At 43.4% G+C, this 24,036-nt stretch overlaps 1 protein-coding gene across 2 annotated transcripts in view; it reads left to right on the forward strand.

Moving 5' to 3' along the window:
- LMNB2 (lamin B2) overlaps positions 1 to 24,036 on the forward strand; it is a 44,693-nt gene that overhangs the window by 13,340 nt on the left and 7,317 nt on the right. For both annotated transcript variants that reach the window (XR_010921498.1, XM_067556939.1), the window contains exons 3-11: positions 12,477 to 12,633; positions 13,305 to 13,430; positions 14,668 to 14,838; positions 18,068 to 18,193; positions 19,145 to 19,365; positions 20,035 to 20,332; positions 20,873 to 20,980; positions 21,808 to 21,927; positions 23,304 to 23,402. Coding sequence is in view for 1 of the 2 variants with exons in the window: in XM_067556939.1 (XP_067413040.1) it covers positions 12,477 to 12,633; positions 13,305 to 13,430; positions 14,668 to 14,838; positions 18,068 to 18,193; positions 19,145 to 19,365; positions 20,035 to 20,332; positions 20,873 to 20,980; positions 21,808 to 21,927; positions 23,304 to 23,402 (1,426 nt within the window). In the remaining variant the exon portion in view is untranslated. The remainder of the gene's footprint in view (positions 1 to 12,476; positions 12,634 to 13,304; positions 13,431 to 14,667; positions 14,839 to 18,067; positions 18,194 to 19,144; positions 19,366 to 20,034; positions 20,333 to 20,872; positions 20,981 to 21,807; positions 21,928 to 23,303; positions 23,403 to 24,036) is intronic.

Consider the following 24,036-nt stretch of genomic DNA (forward strand, 5'->3'; position numbering starts at 1 on the left):
TGAAAAGACAATGTGTGGCTTCTCAGACGTTTGCTATGGTTCCCCACCACTTATTTGGAGTTAAATTCTTCCACTTTATTACGGGAAATGCCTCTTGTCATAGGCACTGTGCTTTCTACACGCACAAGTTCTGGCCTCAAGCAATACAGAATCCAGAGGGATTTTTGTGCACTTTCCGTGAATTATCTGCTAGAAATTGGAATGCCCATATGAATTTCTCTCATAGCAAGAGTGCTTTCTCCATATTTTACAATAGATCCCCCATTTCTGGAAGTAATGTTGCTCTTCATCTCTTTGACTTACCCATTTCCAGCCCTTGCTATTTTCTGACTTCTGAAGCAATAAATGACAGACATAGGTTGTGAAACTAATCCATAAATGTTAATGTGGTATCCTTAAGCCAGTGTTCCCCACCTAAAACGTTCTGGGTTTTCTGTTGACCTGCGGTTGTTGAATTGCAGACCCTATCATCCCAAGCAGGAAAACAATAAATATCCCTTTTTATTGGAGCTGTTTTTCAGCTGGTGTCTTTCCAAAGGGTTAATAAAGAAGGGGCAAAAGTGAGAATTGGTTCATCAAGGGGAATTGAGTCAGGGAAGTTCTGTGGCCTATATTATACATGAGGCTAGACTAGATGATCGCAGTGGTCTTTTCTTGGCTGTATTTATAAAAGGGTGTCCTTATTTCAGGAGTGAAGTTCTGTTAAAACTGTTGCCTTCTGAGAACGACTGCTGATAAGGTGTTCTCAATAACAGTGGCCTGCGCTTTCGAAACTTACTATTGATTTTGAATGTAGGGTTCCCAGCTTGAGATACCTGAAAGGGGGCCTGATGTTCACAAGTGCTGTGTACCTGATCCTGGAAAATAAAAACCCTTCATGGTTTCAAGTTGCACACTATCACTAGTCACTCTTGAGAATTTAAGCCTGCTTCCTTATAAACTGGTGCAAATAACTCTTGTTTGCAGTGTAACTTCATTTAATATAATTTGACTGGTTAATATGTGGTAATCTTGTTAATTTGAACATAGACCTGGTCTACACTAGAGACTTTTGTCGACCAAAGTCAGGTTTTTGTGCCAAAACAGTGGTGGTGTACATGCAGCAACCCCCCTCTTCCCTTTGACCCAACTCCCCTGATTTTGCAACAAAATAAGACTACCTCGATGAGAGGCGTTTTTGCGCCAAACTTTTAATGACAAAGTGACCGTGTAGACACTGCACTTGGTTATGTTATGGTAAATGGCCTCCAGGAAGTGTCCCACTCTGGTCATCAGCTTGAATTCAGCTACAGCCAACCACTTCCTGCTTGCTCAGTGTGGAGAGCGCACATCACATCTTCCCACCTGACAATGGTGGCTCCACACACCAAACGCTCTCCCGTTTGGAGCACACTGGAGCTTCTGGATCTGATCAACATTTGGGGAAGAGGAGGCTGTGCAGTCCCAGCTCCACTCCAACTGATATGTATGGTCAAATTTCTCATTTAATGGCATAGAAGGGCTATGAATGGGACATACTGCGGATCAAGGAGCTGCATCAGGGGTACCAAAAGGCTAGGAAGTCAAACCGTTGTTTTAGTGCAGAGCTAAAGACCTGCAGCTTCTATAAGGAGCTGGAAGCAAGCCTCAGTGTTGACTCCATCTCCAAGAAACCAATGGATACCTCTGCGAGCCCTTGGGCAATGGACATTGGACTCAACCCCAATGAAGAAGTCATGGATGAGGAGGTTGAGTTGGAGGATGATGCAGAGGAGGGGAGTGGGTCGTTTGCTGACATGGGGAGCCAGGACCTCTTCTCAACCCAAGAGGGTTCGAGCCAGTCCCAGCCTTACAGCTCTGGTGTACAGGATGCAGGAGAGGGGGGCGCTTGGGTAATTGATTTTTTTTTTGAGCTGGTGCTGCTCGATTACAAGAGGTACAGATGTCCTTTGCTTTGTTCCATTAAACAGTTGGTTGAAGTGATAGAAATGCACAAGAATAGCTGTGTTTGCATGTGCTTCCCATTCCCCTGTTCAGCTAGGCAGTGCAGTGGAAAAATGTGTTAATGCACATTAAAATTTCACAGGAATCCTCCAGCAAGACCTCTAGGAAACTTTCCTGGAGGTACTTGCCAATTCTCTGCCGGGGATTCTTCCGCAAAGCTGCTTTGTTTGTTTCTTCCCCTGTTGTAAGAAACTCTCGTGCCACCCTTGCAGCCAATACAGAACTGCTTTCCATGTCCTCCCCGAACTCCACCCACAAATTCTACCAAACTCCCGATCTGTCTCAGTACCCCATTCACTCCCCACCTTCAGACAGCTTCCAAAATGATAGTTGGACTTCTATCCAGCTGTCATAATTCACATACTGCCCCTCCCTGCTTTCTTTCCTCCAGCCCAGCTTTTTGTGTGTTGTGAATAATTATTTAATAAAGACAGCTTGTTCTTCACAGAGGGTATCTTTATTTGTCTCTTGCATATGGTGGTTGCACCTCACGTTGATACACAATGTAAGCTGGATAGTGGTCATAGCATGGCACAGTGCTGTTTACAAAGACACCTTATTAGTGCTCATTGTCTAAATAGTTCCTCAAGACTTCCCTGATTCGAATGGCCCCCCCATTGTGCCCTCTAATAGCCCTGACATCTGGTTGTTCATAGTCAGCCGCAAGTCAATCTGCCTCTGCGCTCCACCCAGGGGAAAGCTTTTCACTCTTAGCTTCACAAATGTTATGAAACGCACAGCGGGCGGTTATAACCATGGGAATATTTTCCTCATTTAAGTCTAACCTGCCATAAAGGCATCCCCAGTGATCTTTTAATCTGCCAAACACACATTCAGTGGTCATTCAGCACCTGCTTAAGCTGTTGAAGTGCTCCTTGCTGCTATCCAGGTTGTCTGAATAAGGCTTCATGAGCCATGACAGTAAGGGGTAGGCTAGATCTCCCAGGATCATTATGGGCATTTTAAAACGTCCCTCATTGGAATCTTTTGGTCTGGAAAGACAGTCTCTGCTTGCAGCTTTCTGTACAGGCTAGTGTTCCTGAAGTTGTGTGCGTCATGCACTTTCCCTGACCAACCTGCATTGATGTCAGTGAAACTCCCACAGTGATCCACAAGGCTTGCAGTACCATAGAGAAGTACCCCTTCTATCGATGCACTCCATCGCAAGATGGTCTGGGGCCAAAATTGAGATATGCGTGCCATCTAACATCCCACCACAGTTAGGAAACCTCATCGCTGTGAAGCCATCCGCTATTTCATGCACATTTTCAAGACTCTCAGTCCTTGGTAGCAGAATGTGACAAATGGCCTTGCACACTTGTGATAACACAGCTCCAACAGTAAACTTCCTGAGTCCAAACTGATTAGTGACTGACTGATAGCAGTCTGGAGTTGTCAGCTTTCACGTGATGATTGCCCTGCGCTTCTCCACAGAGAGGGCAGCTCTCATTCGGGTGTCCTTGCGCTGCAGAGCAGGGGTGAGTTCCACACAGAGTTCCATGAAGGGTGGCTTTGCACATTCAAAAGTTCTGCAGCCACTGTTTGTCATCCCAGACCTGCATAATGATGCAATCCCACTACTCAGTACTTGTTTCATGTGCCCAAAGCAGTGGTGCACCATGTGCAGATGCTTTGTGAATGCAGACAGTAATCCAGCGTTGTTTGTTTGCATGACACAAGCAGGTCAGATGCCTCAGATTTCAGTTTCAATTGGAAGCTCATGAAATACTGCATGACTAGCCGTGATGTGTTCAGAGCACTGATAACAATAGAGAACAGAGCAGGATCCATCCTTTCAGATAGAGATGGTGGGTACGCAGGAAACTGGAGTCGTTGAAAAATGCTGTGAAATGCAGTTGGACACCCATGGAATGATGGGATGGAAATCGCTGCATCATGGGACATTGAGCCCGCACCCATGATGCACTGTGATTCTCTCCGTCTTCCAACAACTCTTAGCGGCACAAGGTGGCGAGTTGTACAGTGAGTGCACTGTCTGACTGTCTGCTAGAGCATCAACTGTGCATGTGCTTCAGCGACAGTGAGTGCTGTGTGGACAGGCATAAGCATTGTAATTACCGTGCTTTTTGATCATTGCTGTAACTTGTGTTGACAAAACTTTCTAGTGTAGACAAGGCCTTAGAATTTACAACTGGGTTGTATCAGTTTTATGTTCTAATACTTGGTGCTAAAAGTGTCTTTCATTCGCTCTTAAATCACTTTCTAAACACACTTTCTAAAACTCTTCTAAAAACACTTTCTAAACTCTTGAGTGCTATATGTCATTTCATAGGTGAGCAAACTGTCACAGACGTGTAAAACTTTTTGACCAAGGTGACAAGGAGTCTGTCAGCACCAGAATATATTTGAATAAAAATTAATCTCTTTATTCTTGAAAGTTGTTTGTACAGAAACACTCCTGTAAGTCCTCACTGTTCAGTCAAAGCAACACGAAGCTCAAGTTTGTCAGTTTTCCGCTAATGTTGGATCTTTTGAATTTCTAATAATCAAGTAACTCACAGTCTAATTCCAGAAGGGTAGCCATGTTAGTCTGTATACAGCAAAAACAACGAGAGTTCTGTAGCACTTTAAAGACTAACGAATTTAATTTCAGCAGGCATAAGCTTTCGTGAGCTTCAGCTCACTTCCTCAGATGCAGTTGGTAGAAATGATACAGTAAATAGGAAACACATATAGAAGGCAACATATGCATATCCAAGAGCATAGATAACAGTGGGGTAGGTGGATAAAAATTAAGGATGATTCAGTTATCCCTTTTTCAGAAGATCTTTATCCTCCTTCTCTGAAGTCATTAAAATAGGCAGGCAGAAGCAACCTAGGCTAAATCTTATCCAAATGACAGGGTATCAACAATGCATTCCTTTCTAAACAGTACCTCTTATCTTTCATCCATAGGCGCAGGCCAAAGAATGCTATATGCTCAAAATTGGGCATGTAAAACACTCCTGGTGCAGGAACCTGAACAGTCTTACTAATTTGAGCATTCTGCCATCACTGTTTTGCAACATTGTTGCAGAAAAAGCAAACATTCTGGGGTATATTAGCAGGCGTGTTGTAAGCAAGACACAACAAGCAATTCTTCTGCTCTACTCCGGGTGCTGATTAGGCCTTAACTGGAGTATTGTATCCAGTTCCGGGTGCCACATTTCAGGAAAGATGTGCACAAATTGGAGCAAGTCCAGAGAAGAGCAACAAAAATGATGAAAGGTCTAGAAAACATAACCCATGAGGGAAGATTGAAAAAATTAGGTTTGTTTATTCTGAAGAAGAGAAGACTGAGGGGGGACAGGATAACAGTTTAAGTACATAAAAGATTGTTATAAGAAGAAGGGAGAAAAATTGTTCCCCTTAACCTCTGAGGATAGGACAAGAAGCAGTGGGCTTAAATTGCAACAAGGCTGGTTTAGGTTGGACATTAGGAAAAACTACCTAACTGTCAGGGTAGTTAAGCACTGGAATAAATTGCCTAGAGAGGTTGTGGAATCTCCATCATTGGAGGTTTTTAAGAGCGCATTAGACAAACACCTGTCAGGGATGGTCTAGTTAATACTTAGTCCTGCCAGCGAGATTAGTATATTTAAATTACAGTAACCAGAGATCTCACTTAAACTAAAATATTTCTAAAACAAGGAGCTTATTTAGGAGGGCTTGAAATTTCAGTGATGAAGTTTTTCGCTTAGTTTATATTTCAGAACTCTGGTTGCATGGTGGTACCTGAACTATTATAACATGATTTGGTGTTTCCCTGTGTACACTAGCCATATAAACATGTTAGAGAGCTGTTTAACCTAGGTATCTACTAGGATTAAACATGACTCGCAACGTATGGCTCTAATACATTTTTCTGTCCACACAGGCAAGACTAGCATGATATAAGCTCTCTTCTAGGGATACAAATACATACAAATGAAATTTGTATGTGTGTGCATATACATTTTAAATGCAAACAGGAAAAAAGAAACCATGATTTAACATTGCCTGTCCCCATTCTGTTTAAACAGTTATTTTGTAGTGCACACAGATCCTTACTCTGGGAGCACTGTCCAGCACGTGAAGCAAGTTTGGTGTTCAAGATATTCCATGCCTATGTGAAGATTACCTCTGAAATGTGTGTAATCCCTATTATATATTTAGTTTAGGGAGCTGCTGTGGAAAAAGCACTTAAAGCAAATCAGCTTTAGTCATCTTTTTCAAATGGTATATACTTATAATAAATGTAGGTAAGAGCTCATACCAAATGGTTCTCAATGGGTAATTTAAAACTGCGTATTGTGACTAAATGCCACATTTTTAGCATACCTTTCTGTTTTAACTTCTGCAAAATATGAAACGTGAAATACTTTACAGTTTAACTTGCACCAACTGGATCATTGTTGGTGTTGATGCCAGAAGGCATGCATTTTCCAAATAAATCAGTTTGATCTGAAACTCTGCTGCTAATTCAAAATTACTGATGTTAAACAATTGCTGACATTTGATTCCTCTGCATGTGTTACTGTTGTGTGAAGGCTAATTTACACATGTGGCAATTGTGTAAACTGTCACACTTTTCACTTATTTCCCTGAAAGGAGACTTACAACAGGATGAAACTTGACAGTTTTGGTCTGAACCCATTAATTAGTTCCAGTGTGTGTTAGTTCTCTCCAGAGAAGGGGTGTGGCTGGAGTTGTGAGAGTGTGGCGAGCTACCAGAGAGTGTGTGAGCAGGCAAGACACTGTCAGAAATCAGGAGGGTTTAGGAGAAGGAGCAGAACGTTGGCAGGAGAGTACCCTGTAGGTACAAAGACTGGGGGTCAGAAAAACCCTGCCCAAAGAGGGCAAAGGACCTTTCCCAGGCCTGGAGGCCTCAGGGAAAAGACCCTGCCAGAGGGGAAGATAGAACTGGACATTTGGTTTGGCGCTACAACACCCAGTGGGGCTGTCAGAGGTCAAGAGCCTTCCCTGGCAAGGAGGTCAGGAAGGGCCCCTGTCCGAGCAGGGTACAGACATTAAGTCAAGGAATCAGACCCCTCAGCCCAAGGATTACGGAATCAGACCCAAGGAATAGAGGTCTGCTTAGGGCCATGTACCAGTGTTGTGCATGCAGGGAGTATATAGCAGCCCCGTGCCCTAACGCCAAGGAGCCCATGCAGTGTAATTTAGAAAGCTGGGAAGACCTCTGCACCCTGATCCACCTTGTAGGGGTTTAGATACAACAAATCCTGCATCTTGGATGGGGGTTAGACTAGATGACCCTTGTGGTCCCTTCTAACCCTGTGATTCTATATAGTTCTTTGTTGTAGATAGCTAGTTGTATATAGTAGTATTGTTTAGTTAGCGTTAGTCTACCCTGATTGGGGCAAGCACCTCCCCTCCTGGGGGACTATGCCCTGCATCCCAGGGTTTAAAAACTATGGTTCTTGCCCGTGCTTTGTCTGTGAGCAACAAGTGCCGGCGTTTTCTTTACTGCCTCAAGGAGGCTCACATCGCTACTCTTTGCACGATTTGCAAGTCTTTCCTGCCATGGACTCAGGAAGCACGGGAGCGCCGCCTCTGCAAATACCTCATGGAGGAAGCCATGAGACAGTGCACCACTGGGATCTGGGACCTTTGGAACCATCAGTGCAGTGTCCGTCACCAGCGGTCAGCGCCCCTCCCAGCACTTCTCATGTCCCAGAACCGCCAGTATTGGCAGTCAAGGACAGTCACAGACATGAGGATAAGAAGCACTTTCATGAGCATAGGAGCAAGTCCCCGTTGATGATTGCTTCTAAGGACAGCGTTTCCTCCGCAAGTCAGGTCAGATGAGATGCCACATGACAACACTGCTGCACTGGTTTCCAAGCTTCCCTGCATTGGGGGTAAAGCAAAGTGCAAGAAGGATCTGGCAGCACTGCTGGTTGTCTGGCTACCGCCCAGGTGGAGCACTCGTCAGCATGTGCACCGTCCATCCCACCACCTCCTCCGCACTCTTTGGTCCAGCCAGCCCCAAGGACACCGCCTGAGTCTTCTGGCATCTCCAAGGGCATTCCCTGGACTCGCAGATGTTTGGAGCCCTTTCTCCCACTGGAGAAACTGGAGCTACACTACCCGCCTTCTCCGCTTCTCTCCGCTCTCCCAGTTGTCCATGAGGTTCTCGTTCTGGAGGACAAACTGTTCCTTGCAGACCAACCCCTGCTGATTTTTGCTCTGTTGCCTGCCCTCTTTGCTAGTTCCATTGCTACTGGAACCATCTTCAGTCTCAGAAACCTGTTCTGAACTGAAGCCCACATTCTCCCTATGTCTAGGTACAGCTCAGACTTGTGTCCCTGGCCACCTTATCTTCCGGCTTACAACCTTACAGCGATGATTTGGTATAAGTACCTATGGGGCCTACTGCATCCCCAGGTCCCGACCCTTTGGCTGAACTGGGCTCTCTGGGACTCATTGACAGCAATACCCACCCTCCCAAGTCTCATATCACTTGACTCACGCTCCTCCACCAGTGCCGTTGGGCTCCAAGGAAGAGGTGGACATAGAGCTGGTTCTGCTAGGCCCAACAGCTGCTTCCTCATCACTGGACGAGGTGCTCATTCCACCCTCCCTATTTCCCCCTTACGATCACAGGCAATACCAGGACCTGTTACCAAGGAGAGCAGCGGACCTGGGCATACCGCAGGAGGATGTTCATGAGCAGCAGCATCAGGTCCTGGACATCCTCCAGCCTCAGGGACCATCAGGGATGGCGCTCCCCATTAATGATGCCATTCTTCAGCCTGCATGGGCAGTGTGGCATACCCCTGCCTCCTATACCCCCATACCGAAACGTGCAGTGCAGGTACTTTGTCCCAGCTAAGGGGGCAGGCAGGCTTTTCCCCCATCCATCCCCCAGTTCTCTGGTTGTGCACGCAGCAGCGGCGCAGGCACGCTAAAACAAACACAAAAGTTCTTCCTGTTCAGACCGGGCAGCTAAGTGCTTAAGCCTTTTGTAAAGAAAAGTCTATTCCTCAGTGATGCTGCAATTTTGACTTGCAAATTATCAGGCTCTGCTAGCCAAATATGATTTTAATAACTATGCTAGGCTACTGGAGTTCAAGGACAAGCTGCCACTTGATGAGCAGCAGCAATTTCAGGCCCTGTTGGCTGAAGGGTGCCTGGTTGCCACGGTGAGCCTCCAAGCGGCGGTCGAGGCAAATGACACATCCTTGCGCTCCCTCGCAACCGGCATTGTCATGTGCCACAACTCATGGTGTCAGTCCTCCAGATTTCCTCAGGGGGTCCAGACCACGATAGAGGAACCACCCCTTTGATGAGGACAAGTTGTTTTACTCAAAGATGGACAAGTCCCTCCACTCCTTGAAGGACTCTTGAGCCAGACTATGATCTCTGGGGATCTATACCTTGTCCCCACTTTGCAAGCAGCAGCTCCCGCAGTTCTGACACCGGCCGTATGCGTCCTACCCAGTCATACTATCAGTGGCACCAGTAGCGCCTGTGTGGGGGGTTCCCTGATCACAGCGACCCACAGCCTTTGCCACAGCCATCTCTTTGTGTCTTGCCCACCAACAACCTAAACAGTTTTGATGTGTTGTTTGAGAACTGCAGGCCCTCCCCATTGCCACCTGCGACACCCCATGTCATCCTTGGGGGCAGCTTGCCCTGTTTGTCCACAATTGGGACAAGATCATCACAGACCTTTGGGTACTGAAAATTATCCATCATAGTTTCTCCATAGACTTTCTCTCTTTCCCCCTGCCCTGCTTCCATCGGACACCTCCACAGGATCCTTCCCATTAATGCCTTCTCCAGCAAGAGGCAGATGCTCTTCTCACAAAGGGCGCCATAGAGCATGTGGCACCTCCCTATAAGAGGAGAGGCTTCTACTCCCCATATTTCCTCATTCTGAAGAAGGGTGGAGGGCTTCGCCCCATTCTCAATCTTCGATTACTAAACACTTTTTTATAAGGTAATTCAAGTTTCATATGGTGATGTTGGCATCTATTACCCCCTCCCTTCCCCATGGGGTCTGGTTTGCGGCTTTTGGTGTGTAGGAAGCCTACTTCCATGTTGACATCCACCCAACCTACTGGAAATTTCTCCATTTCCAGGTGGGACAGCACCACTACCAATTTCAGGTTCTCCCTTTTGGCATCTCCACGGCTTCATGAGTCTTTATGAAGGTCTTCGCTGTTATGACAGCACAAAGGTGCCATCTTGGCTACTCGATGCACCCCTGCCTGGATGACTGGCTCCTTGTCATGCTATCCCAACAAGAGCTTACCCCTGCCATCTTTTCCCTTTGGGGGGGGGGGAATTTCACTTCAAGTTCCAGGGTTGAGACTTCTAAGGGTATGTCTACGCTGCAGTGAAGACCAGTGGCACAGCCATGGCAGACTCATGTCATCTGGCTCGGGGCTTGGACTGCAGGGCTAAAAATTGCAGTGAAGATGTTCAGACTCTGGTTGGAGTGTGGCTCTGAAACCCTGTGAGGGGGATGCGCCTTGGACCCTGGACTCCAGCCTGAGCTTGAATGTCGTTAGTGCTACAGCCTGAGCCCTGTGAGCCCAAGTCAATTGACCCAGGCTCTGAGACTTGGTGCCATGGGTTTTTTATTGCACTGTAGGTGTACCTTAAGAGATTCCAGTCATCAACTTTGATCATGTGTTGACTTCTTCAAGAAGGGGCAGGAAGGAGCATCACTCCAGCGGAGCTAAGACGTAGATCTCCCTTCCTGAGATCCTTGGAGCTGAGACATGAGTTGGTATATGTCAGATTCATCTCAAGCCCTGGAGCTGACAGCAGCTAATGGCCTAAAAAGATCTGGTTTCTTTGGCCCTTTAGTATTGGCTGTGATAAGAGTGCTTGCAGTACTGGCTAAATCTGCCGACTTTTCAGTGCCACCTTTCTCGGACTTGGGTGTATGGGTATCCATCACCTTGGTATTCACCACCGTGGCAGCGATGGCCTGTTCACCACTAAGTGGTCTATTTATGGTCCTTGTACTAGGTTTTTGGTCACTGAAATCACAGTGCCGCATATTACATGGGAGAGGTCTGTTCTACTGGAGTGCCATAGCAAACCAGAAAGGGAGAGGTGTTCTCTTTCATCTTCTCCATTGGAACTCATCTCCTATTCATTCCCGTTCTTCTCCCTGGGTATTACATTGAGAATCAGGGAAGGACTCCACAAGGCCACTCTGTGATTAGGAAAAGAGAAGGTCTCATTCAGAACAGGCCCCTGGTATCCTCCTTTGTCCAATATGCATATGCTTATTGGTCTTGGCTGTGCTGGGCATGGGTTATGCAGTCATATGCCTGTAAGTCAGCATCCTCTGCCTTCTTCCCTGCTCCCCCACTGGTTACATTGCCTTATGGCAGGTCGGTCGGTCGGTCTTCCAAGACTTTGTGAAACATGTTGCTGAGACCCTTGACACTGGAGGTAGTTTAAGAGAAGCCTAAAATTATTTTATATTCTGCACCACTCTATGCTTGGAAGTCTTGCCATGCTGATCAACAAGGGATTATTGGAGCCAGCTAAGGACCTGTGGCAGATCCCAGCATCTCTAGTGGCTACATCTAAAAGAGCTGATAGATTACACCAATTCCTTCCTGAGAGCTTTAAGTATTTCTGCTCACATCAGGTGCCAGGATCTCTTGCAAGAAAAGTCCAAACAACAATGATTTCCCAAGATGACACCGAGGGAAAAGCACTCTAAAAAGTTTGACCTTTTCAGTAGGAAAGCCTGTTCTATCCGTGTACAAATGCAAATCAACCAGCAAACATTCCTGATGAAGTATGGCTACCTGCACTGAGAAAAGTTATGTCAAAATTTGTGGTGTATTGTTCCTGGGTACTGTTAAATGGTTGCTACTTTACCCCCAAGAAGTGACTTCATTTCAGTGGTAGGTGAAATGATTCCTTAATTTGGGAATGAGTACATTATGTAGAATGGGCTTGATCCTTAGTGGTATTGAACCCCTGCAACATGCATTGACTTCAGTGGGAGTTGCAGGTGCTCTGCTACTCTAAGGATCAGATCCAAGGTTTGTAAGGCTCATGGGGATGAAATGTGTAATGCAACTTTGTTTATTGATTAAATGGAATTTTTATTTAGCACTGGACACTGCCATGTGTATATAACGTTGACTTTATCACTATTAGCTGGGGAGCCAGTTTAATGTAATCTCTTCTCCTCCTCTCCTCCCCCCCCTCCCCCCCCCCCCCATATGGCTAAAGTCACTAAAGTTTCTCTTCAGTAAGCAATGGATTTGCAACAGCTCAATGGAAACTAGATTTTGTTGGTTTTTTTGTTGGTTTTTTTTTTTTTACAGTGGTTTGTTATTTTTAATAGTTTCTAATAGATAGTAGTCTGGGGCCACCTAGCGGTACATAATGGATAATAATTGCTAGAGGTCAGTTTGGGATGTGGAACCTCAGTGTAACAAAACCTTTTGAAAGAAATAAAACTAGCAGTCAAATCATGAAAATGTTTTTATATACATTATTTTTTTTAGCTACAAAAAGAAAGATGCAGATTTGTCCGTGGCTCAGAGTCGCATTAAGGATCTTGAAGCCCTGTTCCATAGGAGTGAAGCAGAACTCGGTACTGCTCTTAATGAGAAGCGCAATTTGGAAGCAGAGGTTGCTGATCTGCGGGCCCAGCTTGCTAAGGTATGAACATTTTAGAGTTTATATAAATACATAGAAGGACTCTATCCTATTGAATTTGTTACTTTAGTTTACTGTTGTAATGTGTTGAACATCCATGCTAATGAGTCTACTTAGAGATTGATTTGTGAAATATAAAGATTAAAATTGTATGTGTGTGTCTTCTGCTCCATAGAGCAACTTTGGTATGCAGATGCCTGTCTCTCTCAACTGGTTTATGAAACCAAGAAATGTTTGTTCATAAGCAAAGGCAACCTAACATTTTCTCCAGTAAAGCCCGGCATTTCAGCACTGCTTCAGCACCATCTTTTTACATCATTAAGTATGTGCAATAGCAATACCCATACCCAGGTTTTTCCAATGGAAAATATTTAAAGAATAATCTACTCACCTATAAAGTTTTGGGGAACTAACAATCCCTAGCTATGTTATAAAACAAGCACTGAGATAAACATGAACTGTAGTAGGTGATATCTGCATATGAAAGTTGTTTTAAATGTTGTCACTGGTATTCTTTTGGGAAACTCATTAACTTTGAAACAGACAAATAGCTGGGAACACTTGGGAACAGCAGATAAATGAAGGGCACTGTGTAGAATTTCATAAATAGAGAACAGGGACACCAGTCGAACTTAAATACAGTTTTAAAATTTGGATTCTGAACTTCTCACTAGGCAGAAGATGGTCATGCTGTGGCTAAGAAGCAATTGGAGAAGGAGACACTAATGCGGGTGGACTTGGAGAATCGCTGCCAGAGCTTACAAGAGGACCTGGATTTCCGGAAGAACATATTTGAAGAGGTATGATCAATCTGACAACTTAATTTTAACACAGAGTTTATGTAGCCTTTGCTCAAAGTGCTCTACAAACATTGTCTGATCTTGTGAGTTAGGTAAGTGAGCATCATTATCCCCATGTTATAAGTAGAGAAACTAAGGCACAAAGCAGATAAATGACCTGCATAAAGTAGCATGTTAAATCAGTGGCAGAGCTGAGGTAAGCACCCAGAACTACCTAGCTCTGCACTTTTTTGTCTAAATCATACTGCCTTCTAGTTATCTTGGCATATAAAATACACTACAAGATGGAACTCTCTTTATCAGATTATGGTACATCACAGTAAGTAGAAAGGCATGTTTTCATAGTTTAAAAGTTTGTTTTCTGTTTACAGATGTAAGGTGTTTCTGTAAGACAATTTGTTAAGTTGTTCTGAATTCTTGTTAGCCTTCCATGTATGTTGCCTATGCATGTAAGCGTGTTGAAAGCTTTGAGCAGGGGGTTGGACTAGATAACCTCTTGAGGTCCCTTCCAACTCTCATATTCTATGTTTCTATGAAAGAGTTAATCAATGGCATCAAGATCCCACAGTTTTCTGGAGAGACAGATTGTCTGAGTGTAAACAATAACATTCAAGAGGATCACAGTTAGGTCTTTGTTACACTTCAGGGAAAGAAGATACATGTAGATTTTTATTTGTTAATTCAAAGTCTTCAATGAATAGGGCCTATCCAGATTGAGCTTTAAGTGCACATCCCATATGAATTAATTATTTTCACCTCATGTAACTGGTTCACAGTTTATTAATTTTTACCAGAATAATATATGAATCTCTACAGAGAATATTGTCTACTAGTGGGTTTAATGTTTGTGTATTGAGGGGGGAGGATTTTGTGCAGCACTGCTTGGATTCTTGTTCTGCTGTTAAAACTGGTATTTGATCCTGTTTTCTCTTAATTTGGTTAATGAAGCACAGAATAGCCCCTTATTTTAGATCTCTTTTTGCATTTTTTAAAGTGAAGACAATGAATGGTTGAATATATTTATAAATTAGCTCCTGTAGAAAGGAACCAGATGACTTTGTATCTGTTAAAACATTTAGTTCACCTTAACAGATCTAAAGTTTGTGTTTTTAACAGTGTTGGACTTTGTGAGATGCTGTCAGCTATATGACACAGAAATAATTAATTGTGGTGTAAAAGAAATTGACCATGTTGTTTAGTCTAACTTGGGTCTTTGCCTGCATTTTTGTTTATGTAGGAAGTAAGAGAGACAAGGAAACGGCATGAGCACCGTTTGGTTGAGATAGACAGCAGTCGCCAGCAGGAGTATGAATTCAAAATGGCCCAGGCCCTGCAGGATCTGCGCAATCAACATGACGAACAGGTCAAACTATACAAAGTGGAGCTGGATCAGACCTATCAGACCAAGGTAGACATTACTGGTATCTTACTGTTCTACTGGCTGCCTCACAAGCAGAAGGAAAACTTGATCCCTGCCCCAGGGAGCTTTCATGCTACTATGGAAGCACTGAGAGTGGTCCCATTGATAAGGTAGCACAAGGATTTTCCTTGTAATGGGACCTTTGCAATTTTCTAGTTCCATCTTGATTAATTTTTGAAAAAGGATGTATAAATCTTAGCCTGTTTGAATTTTTTGAGATACTTTTGAGTTGAAAAGTTACTTAGTTCATTTACAGTCTTACAAAAATGATTTTTCAGACTGGGTGTCACACATCTTTTCTGGAATCCTTTGGTTAAAAAACATGGTATGTAGACTCCTGAAAACTCACGCACATCAAGAAATTAACATTATCTAGGAAATTAGACTATTGCCTATGGCAATGACAACACAGACATTAAAAAAATTAGAACAAAGACCGCTTAACACCACTAAGTGAAGTCAGAACAATTCAAGTTACTATGACACATGGTTTCCAGCACAGGAAGTAACACAACAGAAGGCTTTCCCATCTCTCAGATTTCATAAGAATGCCCATATTGGGTCAGACCAATGGTCCATCTAGCCCAGAATCCTGTCTTCCAACAGTGGCCGATGCCAGGTGCTTCAGAGGGAATGAACAGAACAGGTAATCATCAAGTGATCCATCCTCTGTAGCCCATTCCCAGCTTCTGGCAAACAGCAATCTCTGCCCATCTAGCTAATAGCCATTGATGGACGTATACTCCATGAGTTTATCTAGTTCTTTTTTGAACCCTGTTATAGTCCTGGCCTTCACAATCCTCTGGCAAGGAGTTCCACAGGTTGACTGAATTGTTTGAAGAAATTTTTCCTTTTCTTTGTTTTAAACCTATTAATTTCCTTTGCTGACCCCTAGTTCTTGTGTTATGAGAAGGAGTAAATGACATTTCCTTATTTACTTTTTTCATACCTGTCATGATTTTATAGACCTCTATCATATCCCCCCTTAGTTGTCTCTTTTCCAAGCTGAAAAGTCCCAGACTTAATCTCTCCTCATAGCCTTCCAGCTCTCCCCCACCCACCAATTAGGCATAGCTCTTCTTAACCAGGTCTGTTCTGCAGTATTTAATTGGCACTGACCAGAGTGCTGGCTCAGCTGTTCTGATGTTCTTACAAGTCACTGTGGCAGGCCCTGTGGAGTGCCTATCCAGCATGGTACAGTGTCGTCAGTTTTGTTCTTGAGCAGATCACAGCCTGGGTTCTTTGGCAGATGCCTTCCTACTACCATGGTCAAATGCCTTACTGTATGCCTTCCCTCTGGTTCTGTTTCTGCCCAAAGTTTTGTCCAAAATCAAACAAGACCCAGGGTTATCTTATATGCAATAGCGCCTGCGTGGCCGATTAGTGATGTCTTTCAGCTTTATTAGCCATATAGGTCAGACCTTCTCTGTCATGCCTGGTAGAAACAGAAATGACTGGGACTGTCTCTGCCTTCTCCATCCTAACCTGGAGGCTCTCCATCTAATGGCCTGGATGCTTCATGACTAATATTTTTGGAAAGGGCTTGTTCTAAGGGAGTACAGGAAGTGCTTCTAAATAGTAGAAAGCCTTTGACTAGGAGTACTTATCTGGCTAAATGGAAAAGATTCATCATCTGGTTCTGGCAGAAAGGTGTTTTCTTGGCCCAGGCTCTATCCTGCATGTTTTGGACTATCTCCTGTTCTTAAAACAGGCAGTGTTAGCTGTTAGTTCCATCAAAGTACACTTAGCAGCTATCTTAACTTTCCACCTTCCTGTTTTTAACTGCTCACTCTTTTCCAGTCCTATGTCTGACAGATTTTGAAAGGTCTGTACTGATTGTATCCACAGATACAGGACCCGGACCCCCTGTGGAACTTCACTCTAGTTTCAGCAAAGTTGATGGTTTTCCCCTTTGAGCTGCTGGTGATCTGTTCCCTGCTACACCTTTCAATGAAAGTGGCTTTTTTGACTGCTCTTAACTCAGCCAGAAAAGTGGGGGAATTGCAAGTGCTAGTATCAGAACCTCCCCATGTGGTCGTCTATAGAGAAGTTTGCCTTCACCCTTACCCAAAGTTTCTTTCTAAAGTGCTTTCCAGTTTTCACATTAATCAAGCAATCTGATGACTGACCTTCTTTCCAAAGCCTCATATACATAAAGAAAAGCTGCTCACTCTAGATGTTAGAAGATCTTTGGCTTTTTACCTGGATTGGACTAAACCATTTAGGTCTTTGATACAACTGTTCATCACAGTTGCAGACAGAATGAAAGGCTGTCCAGCATCCACTCACAAGATCTCTTCTTGGATATCCCGTTATATTTGGTTACGCTGCCACTTGGATAATGTGACGCCCTTGAGTAAAGTGTTGACCCATTCAGCAAGGTCTCCGACAGGTTCTGCAGCATTTCTGGCTCACATACCCATCTTGGACATTTGTAAGGCAGCAACCTGGCCCATTGTTCCATACTTTTGCCTCTCACTTCGCCACCTCTCAGCAGTCTAGAGATGATGCCAGATTTGGATGAGTAATTCTCTATTTCTTATTCAAATAAACTCCAAAACCACCTCCAGTTCGAATTGTTTGTGTGTCACCTACAGCGGAATGAACATGTGCAGTCATTCAAAGAAGAAGGGACAGCTACTAACCTTTTTTTTGGTAACTTGTTCTTCAAGATGTGTTGCACATTTGCATTCCATGACTCTCTCTTCTTCCCCTCTCCATCGGAATCTTTCTAGTAAGAAGAAACTGAGGGGAGTCAAGGGTGGTTCTGCCTTTTAGACCTGTGTGCAGTAATGCGAGGCAGCAAGGGGCGCTCAAGTCACCCCAACAGGTAACCACCATGGGAAAAATCTCTGATAGCTATGTGCTAGATACCTATAGTGGAATGGAGATGTGCAACACATCTTGAAGAACAACAGTTACAGAAAAATAGATTAGTAATCATTTCTTATTAATGGAATGGCTATAACATGGTGGTATAGCTGACATTTAACTTTGCTAGAAGTTAGTGAAAGCAATTAATTTTAAATTTGCTTATTTGACATTCTCTTTTAAACTCTTGCATTTCTTAGTTTCGCAGTCATGTTAAAAATTAGTGTGTGTAATGGAAAAGATGATGGACTTTCTGCTCTAGCAGTGCAAGCAGGTTTAGCCAATGCAGCCCTAAACCTGGGAAGCCTAGTTTAATATAAGTATCCTGTGCCAAACTCTCTTCCAGTTGGAGAATGCCAAACTGTCCTCTGACCAAAATGACAAAGCTGCCAGTGCTGCCCGGGAGGAGCTGAAGGAGGCTCGCATGAGGATAGAGTCTCTCAGCTACCAGCTTTCCGGCCTTCAAAAACAGGTGAGGGGACTGCATTTCCATGCATCTACAACTCTGAACAGTTGGTCAAATACAACTTGAATTGCTTTCCCTTTCTTCACTCTCCATGAACACTCTGGAAAATGAGTTGACTAGCAGGCATGTTTGTAGAAAACATTACATTTTACACATTTTTGTGGAAAGTGAATTTTGAACTTGTAATTGTGAGTATTTGCGCTGAAAATCTTATTCTAAAGTTACTTATCCAGACCATGTGACTTGTGTCTAGTCAAAATAAATTAACACAACTTGATGGTGAGATATTAATTTCCCAAGCAAAGCAATCTACATACTAAGAATTGTTTTCAGAAGCAAATTTAAATATTGTGCATATTTTAGACATGTCTTTTAGCTCCCCTCTAATAGATTTACCTTGTTTACCGTAGTTATTTAGGTTTCAGTGACATGTCTGTCTAGTCATTAAAAATTAAAAGGACAACATTCAGTGCAGACAGTTAAGATCTTACACTAATCATTAAACTGCCATTATAGCCCCGATCTTACCAACTGTTCCTGGTACAATAACCCCTATTGCATATATTCCATCTCAAAACTCAACCTTCTTCCTACATTTCAGGGGATAAAAGAGGCTTTGGAGCATTCCTGAAAGATTAACTAGTCTGGGTTCCAGTAGACAAGGGGGCTAGTGAACATCTAAATTGAAGGAACACACCCTACCAAGAATTTCCTAAAACCCTATTGCTTTTGCCATGTAAAGCTAGACTGAACAACCCTTCCCTTTCACTGTGGGATGGACTAGATGGGAGCCCAAATGTGTGTTCTGCCTCTGGAGATGCCTGGCTGTAATTTAATTCCTGAGTCTAGTTGTCTGGTTTTGTTTCACCTTTTGCAGTGCCAGTCAGAGGGAGACCATATATCCTCCTCTGTCTCCACTCATATGCTGGTTGACTACTTATTTCACTGTGACTGTAGGCTAATGTTGCAGAAGATCGCATTCGGGAACTGGAGGAGATGATGGCTGGTGAGCAAGACAAATTCAGGAAGATGCTAGATGCCAAGGAGAGGGAGATGATGGAAATGAGGGACCAGATGCAGCAGCAGCTTACAGAATATCAGGAACTGCTTGATGTCAAATTAGCGCTGGACATGGAGATCAGTGCGTACCGAAAACTGCTGGAGGGCGAGGAAGAGAGGTAGGTATAGGTTTCACATGCTTCACTTTCTGCACTAGTGGAAATTTTTCCGAGCTCTGACATTGTTTTGTTGTATTTGAACAGCAGTGCCCAAACTTTGCCTAGTCAAGGGCCACATTGGCCTCTTGGAACCTGAAGGCACTCTACATAATGTTCATAAAATGAAGCAGTTGCAACTGCTTTCAGCTTAACACCCATTTATTCAAATGTTTATGAAATACTGGGAACATAAGAAGGGGCATACTGGGTCAGACCAGTGGTCTATCCAGCTCAGTATCCTGTCTTCTGACAATGGCCAATGCCAGGTGCTTCAGAGGGAATGAACAGAACAGGTAATCATCAAGTGATCCATCCCCTGTCGCCCTTTCCCAGCTTCTGGCAAACAGAGGGTAGGGACACTTCAGGGCATAGTCTTTACTATGGATCAGCATGTCATTCTGTGCTTGACATTCAGCAACTGTTGTACTTACCTGACAAAGGTTGCAGGGCTCTGTTTCTCCTGCTCCTGTCATCATTCTTTAAAGTAGTTCATGTGAAAGCCTGGGGTATTGGTATACTGTGGCTTGTTATAGTGTATATTACGTCTCTCAAATAATCTCCTGGACCAGTACTGAGACTCTAACTGCAGTCTTCTTCATCTGGTTAAAATGTCTGTTTGATTGCGGTAAGGTTGAAGCTGTCTCCAAGCCCGTCCTCCCGTGTTACAGTCTCCCGGGCTACCTCCAGCAGCAGTAGCACCAGCGCTTTGGTTGCTCGCTCTTCTCGAGGCAAGAGAAAACGGATTGAAGCAGAGGAGCTTTCAGGCAGTGGTACAAGTGGAATTGGCACTGGAAGTAGTAGTGGTAGCACTACGGGTAGCAGCAGTAGTTTCCAAATGTCCCAGCAAGCATCAGCCACAGGAGGCATCAGCATAGAAGAGATAGACCTGGAGGGCAAATATGTTCAACTTAAGAACAACTCTGAGAAGGTGAGTGTCAGTAGAACCTTTAGAAAGGCCGCAATGAGCTAACACCCAGATGTGACATGGTTTTTGTAGCCCAAACATACTGCACCCCCAGAGACAGATGATGGCCAATCTCCCTTGGGCACTGCTCCTTCAGAATTGACAAATTATTTCAGCACCAATATTGTGGTCAGTGCTGTACAAGACATAGAAGAGGGAGATAGTTTGTCTCAAAAGAAGCTTACCATTTAGTAGCCTGATCCTGCAAACCTGCCTGCACGTAAGTTTACTCAATTGAATAGTCTCATTGACTCTACTGGGATTAGTGGATGAGTAAAGTTACTTACCTGTGTATTTGCAGGATTGGGCCTTAAATAAGGAGCTTGCAGTCTGAACCATTCATTGGATTTAAAAAAAATACTCCCAGAAGCTACAGTGCATGTGACCCAATGACAAATGCTGAGAAAAACAAGTGAATTTATATCTGTAGCATTTTAACAAATAAAAAGGCATTAGAAATGCTGTCTGTCTGGCTCTAAATAACCCTTTATATCTTTCCATTAGGACCAATCTCTGGGTAACTGGAGATTAAAGAGTCAAATTGGAGATGCTGAAGAAATTGCTTATAAATTTACTCCAAAGTATGTCCTCAGGGCTGGGCAAACTGTTAAAGTAAGTAGACTTTTTTGTTGTTGTGGCATCTGGTGTAAATAGGAGCAGGTGTTTTACAGGGCTTGGTATAGGGGTTGCCCCTACTCCCATTGAGCTCTCTTTAGTGGGGAGTAAGGTTGGGCTCCTAGAGAATGCTATATGGGAGTTGAATTTCTGCAGTTCTAGCTCAATGGGCTCAATGAATTCAAAACTGTAGGGTTAGGTCTGTTATCTGGCATCTTATATGCATTTTTGTGCTCATCAAATGCAATGACCATGCTCTCCATCTTTACTAAATTAGGTGTTTTATCTGCAGTCTGCATTAGAAGTCCCTCCATAGGAAAGGAGTAGCTTTCCTTGACTCAGTTCCAGTGTGTTTCTCTGTTTCAATTACTTTTGAGCAGTTTATTATTGCTTAAGTATTTGCCATAGCAAGTGGGAGCTTATAGCCTCTTTAAAGGTTAATGGGATGCACATACAGCTATGTTTTGTCTCTGGGCTCTACCATGATAGTAAATGCATGAGTCCAGGACTAATTGCTATGTGTAGAAAAGAAATGACAACTGAAATATTAAACTCCCATTTATTTTCTCTTTTCTGTAACTGTGGTAGCTGTTAACTTGCAGCTTCATAACATTTTGTAGGAAAACATTTTTCTGCAAATAGTTTCACTCTAGTTTCATCTACTTTGCTTTCATTGGGAAATGAGAAGGAACAAGTGGGGTGGCAAAAAAGGTGATGAAAAAAGTAGAAATATAGGGGTTTTATATATATAAAAAGAAAAAGGGCATCTGCTTATAGAATTTATAGAACAAACATCTGCTTATAGAATTTCTCTTTCTTATTAGATCTGGGGTGCAGATGCAGGTGTGGCTCATAGCCCCCCTTCTGTCCTTGTGTGGAAGAATCAGAGCAGCTGGGGCACTGGAGGAAACATCCGCACATATCTGGTGAACTCTGATGGAGAGGTAAGCTTTGTCTCCAGGAAAATGATGCGGGATGTGTTACCTTTCAAACCCTTCAATGTGTTTTTAACAAAATCGGAATTTCACACACGTTCCCTGACTCTCCTCTTTTAAACAAAATAGTGATTTCATTTGTCTGTAACATTGAAGGGATAAACATCTAAGAACTCATCTGTGGTTTTAGGAAACATGCTGTTCAACATACTGATCACTTTAGTTGATCTTTTTAGTGAACTGTCCTGGAGAATAGAGGATTTGAGTATATGTTTCCAGCAGAGAAATAAAAGCAAATGTTCCAGAGGGGTAGCCGTGTTAGTCAGGTTACTGAGTATTCTTCATTGTCCTGCATCCCTCTGAAACTGGTTTTTAAAGCTCCCTGCAGAAGAATCTTGCAAGGGAGGATCATGCTTTGGCTGTTGTTTGTAAACATGCATTGCTTCAGTTGTTCAGTAGCAACAGCAAAGTGAAACTGACTAGTAGTGTATCAGTTTTCATGCTGCTTCTCTTGCTGACCGTTCTGTGAAAGTACTGCAGAAACAGCAGCACAGGACACGGAGGTAGGAGAAAAGGTCATTGATACACACGGAAAAGGAGGGGAACTGGCTCAGTATTCAAATAGAACACATTTATTCAATTAGTAGCTGAAGAAGCCTCAAAAATAAAATAACCTCTCCCCACAGCCTGAAATTTATCAATCCCTCCACTTGGAAGTGTCTGTATCTAGGGAGATTTCCCCAGAAATACATATGTACCCCCTACATACAATTCCAATGTACAACTGCTCTGAGGACCAACAGCTTCTTATTACTAATCTTTGCTACAGTAAATTAAGAGGGACAGGAAACTTCCTGAGTTTTAAAATAAAACTTGTACTTGTACGAGCTTATTGAAGACAACAATTCCAAATACTTGGTACATGCAGCTGACATAAAATATGAGTGAAAATTTAGATAGAGGTTTCCCAGTGTTCAGCTTCGCTGCGTAATAGTTCAGGGAAATAGATCAGCTCTTAGCATGTTCCACAGTCTTTTATTGCACAGTTCTGAATTAGGCCCATTAGTAGGTTATATAAAATGAATAATCCCCATATAAGAGGTAAAAAAGCATCTTACTTGCTCCCTCTCAGACTTCTGGGAATGAGAGAAAATAGCTAACGATAAGGATGATTGAAAACAAAAATTACATCACTACAGTTAGAGATGGGCAGAAATAAAGAGAGGCCTGTAGTTTGCAGAACCTTGTTGGCCAGGATTTGGTTTCATAAAGACCAGGGATGATGGTTCAAATATGCGTCCAATTGCTTTGAACTCCCCAAAGCTTGGTGAGAGGGGAAGAGTTGACGGCAAAGCGAACACCTTTGTGTCTGTCCCCTTGCCTAGGAAGTTGCAGTAAGAAACATCACAAAATCAGTTGTGGTGCGGGAGAATGAGGAGGATGATGAAGCAGAGTTTGGAGAGGAAGATCTCTTTCACCAGCAGGTAGTATGATATGAACCATTTGTTTAAACTCAGGCTATCCTTTCACTTCCCCTCAGCCTGTGCCTGGTGAATTGGGTTAGATTCCAGCATGGAATGATGTGTCTTCCAACAGCTTTTGCAAGCTGTGAGCCTTCTGATCCCAACTTTTTTAACAGGTTCCTGTAAAGGATGTGCCAAAGAGAGCACTCTGAAAACCTTAAGAATCCTTGCAATGAATTGGGCAATCCTGAGCTCTTTCCTTCAGGAACTGGTATATCCTGTTGGGCACTATGAGATGCACTATGGACAGTGAGTGCTGACAGGTCAGGGTGCCATAGACTTTGGGACATAATCCTGGTTATAATGGATTTTCAAAAGCAGAAGTGTTTCTGAGAAAGAGGCCAAGAGGATTGGTGTAATGTAGACTCCTTAGAACAAAGAAAAATATTGCCTTGTAGATTCCCATTGCTGCTCTTCAGCAGCTGTATGAAATAAGAGCTAGGGAACGGTGTGGTCAGTGATTCCGACCCTCCTGCGCTGTCCTCCCTACTAGCAGGGTTAGCACTAATGTCTGCAGCATCCTTGCTCTAAAAAGACAGAAGGTATTCTGAGAAATCTGGCAGTTACAGGGAAATGGACTGTCCTGTGCCCACTA

The sequence above is a fragment of the Emydura macquarii genome, unplaced genomic scaffold (genome assembly GCF_026122565.2).
Source record: "Emydura macquarii macquarii isolate MOO-44397 ecotype Brisbane River unplaced genomic scaffold, CSIRO-AGI_Emac_v2 contig_306, whole genome shotgun sequence".
Classification (NCBI taxonomy): Eukaryota; Metazoa; Chordata; order Testudines; family Chelidae; genus Emydura; species Emydura macquarii.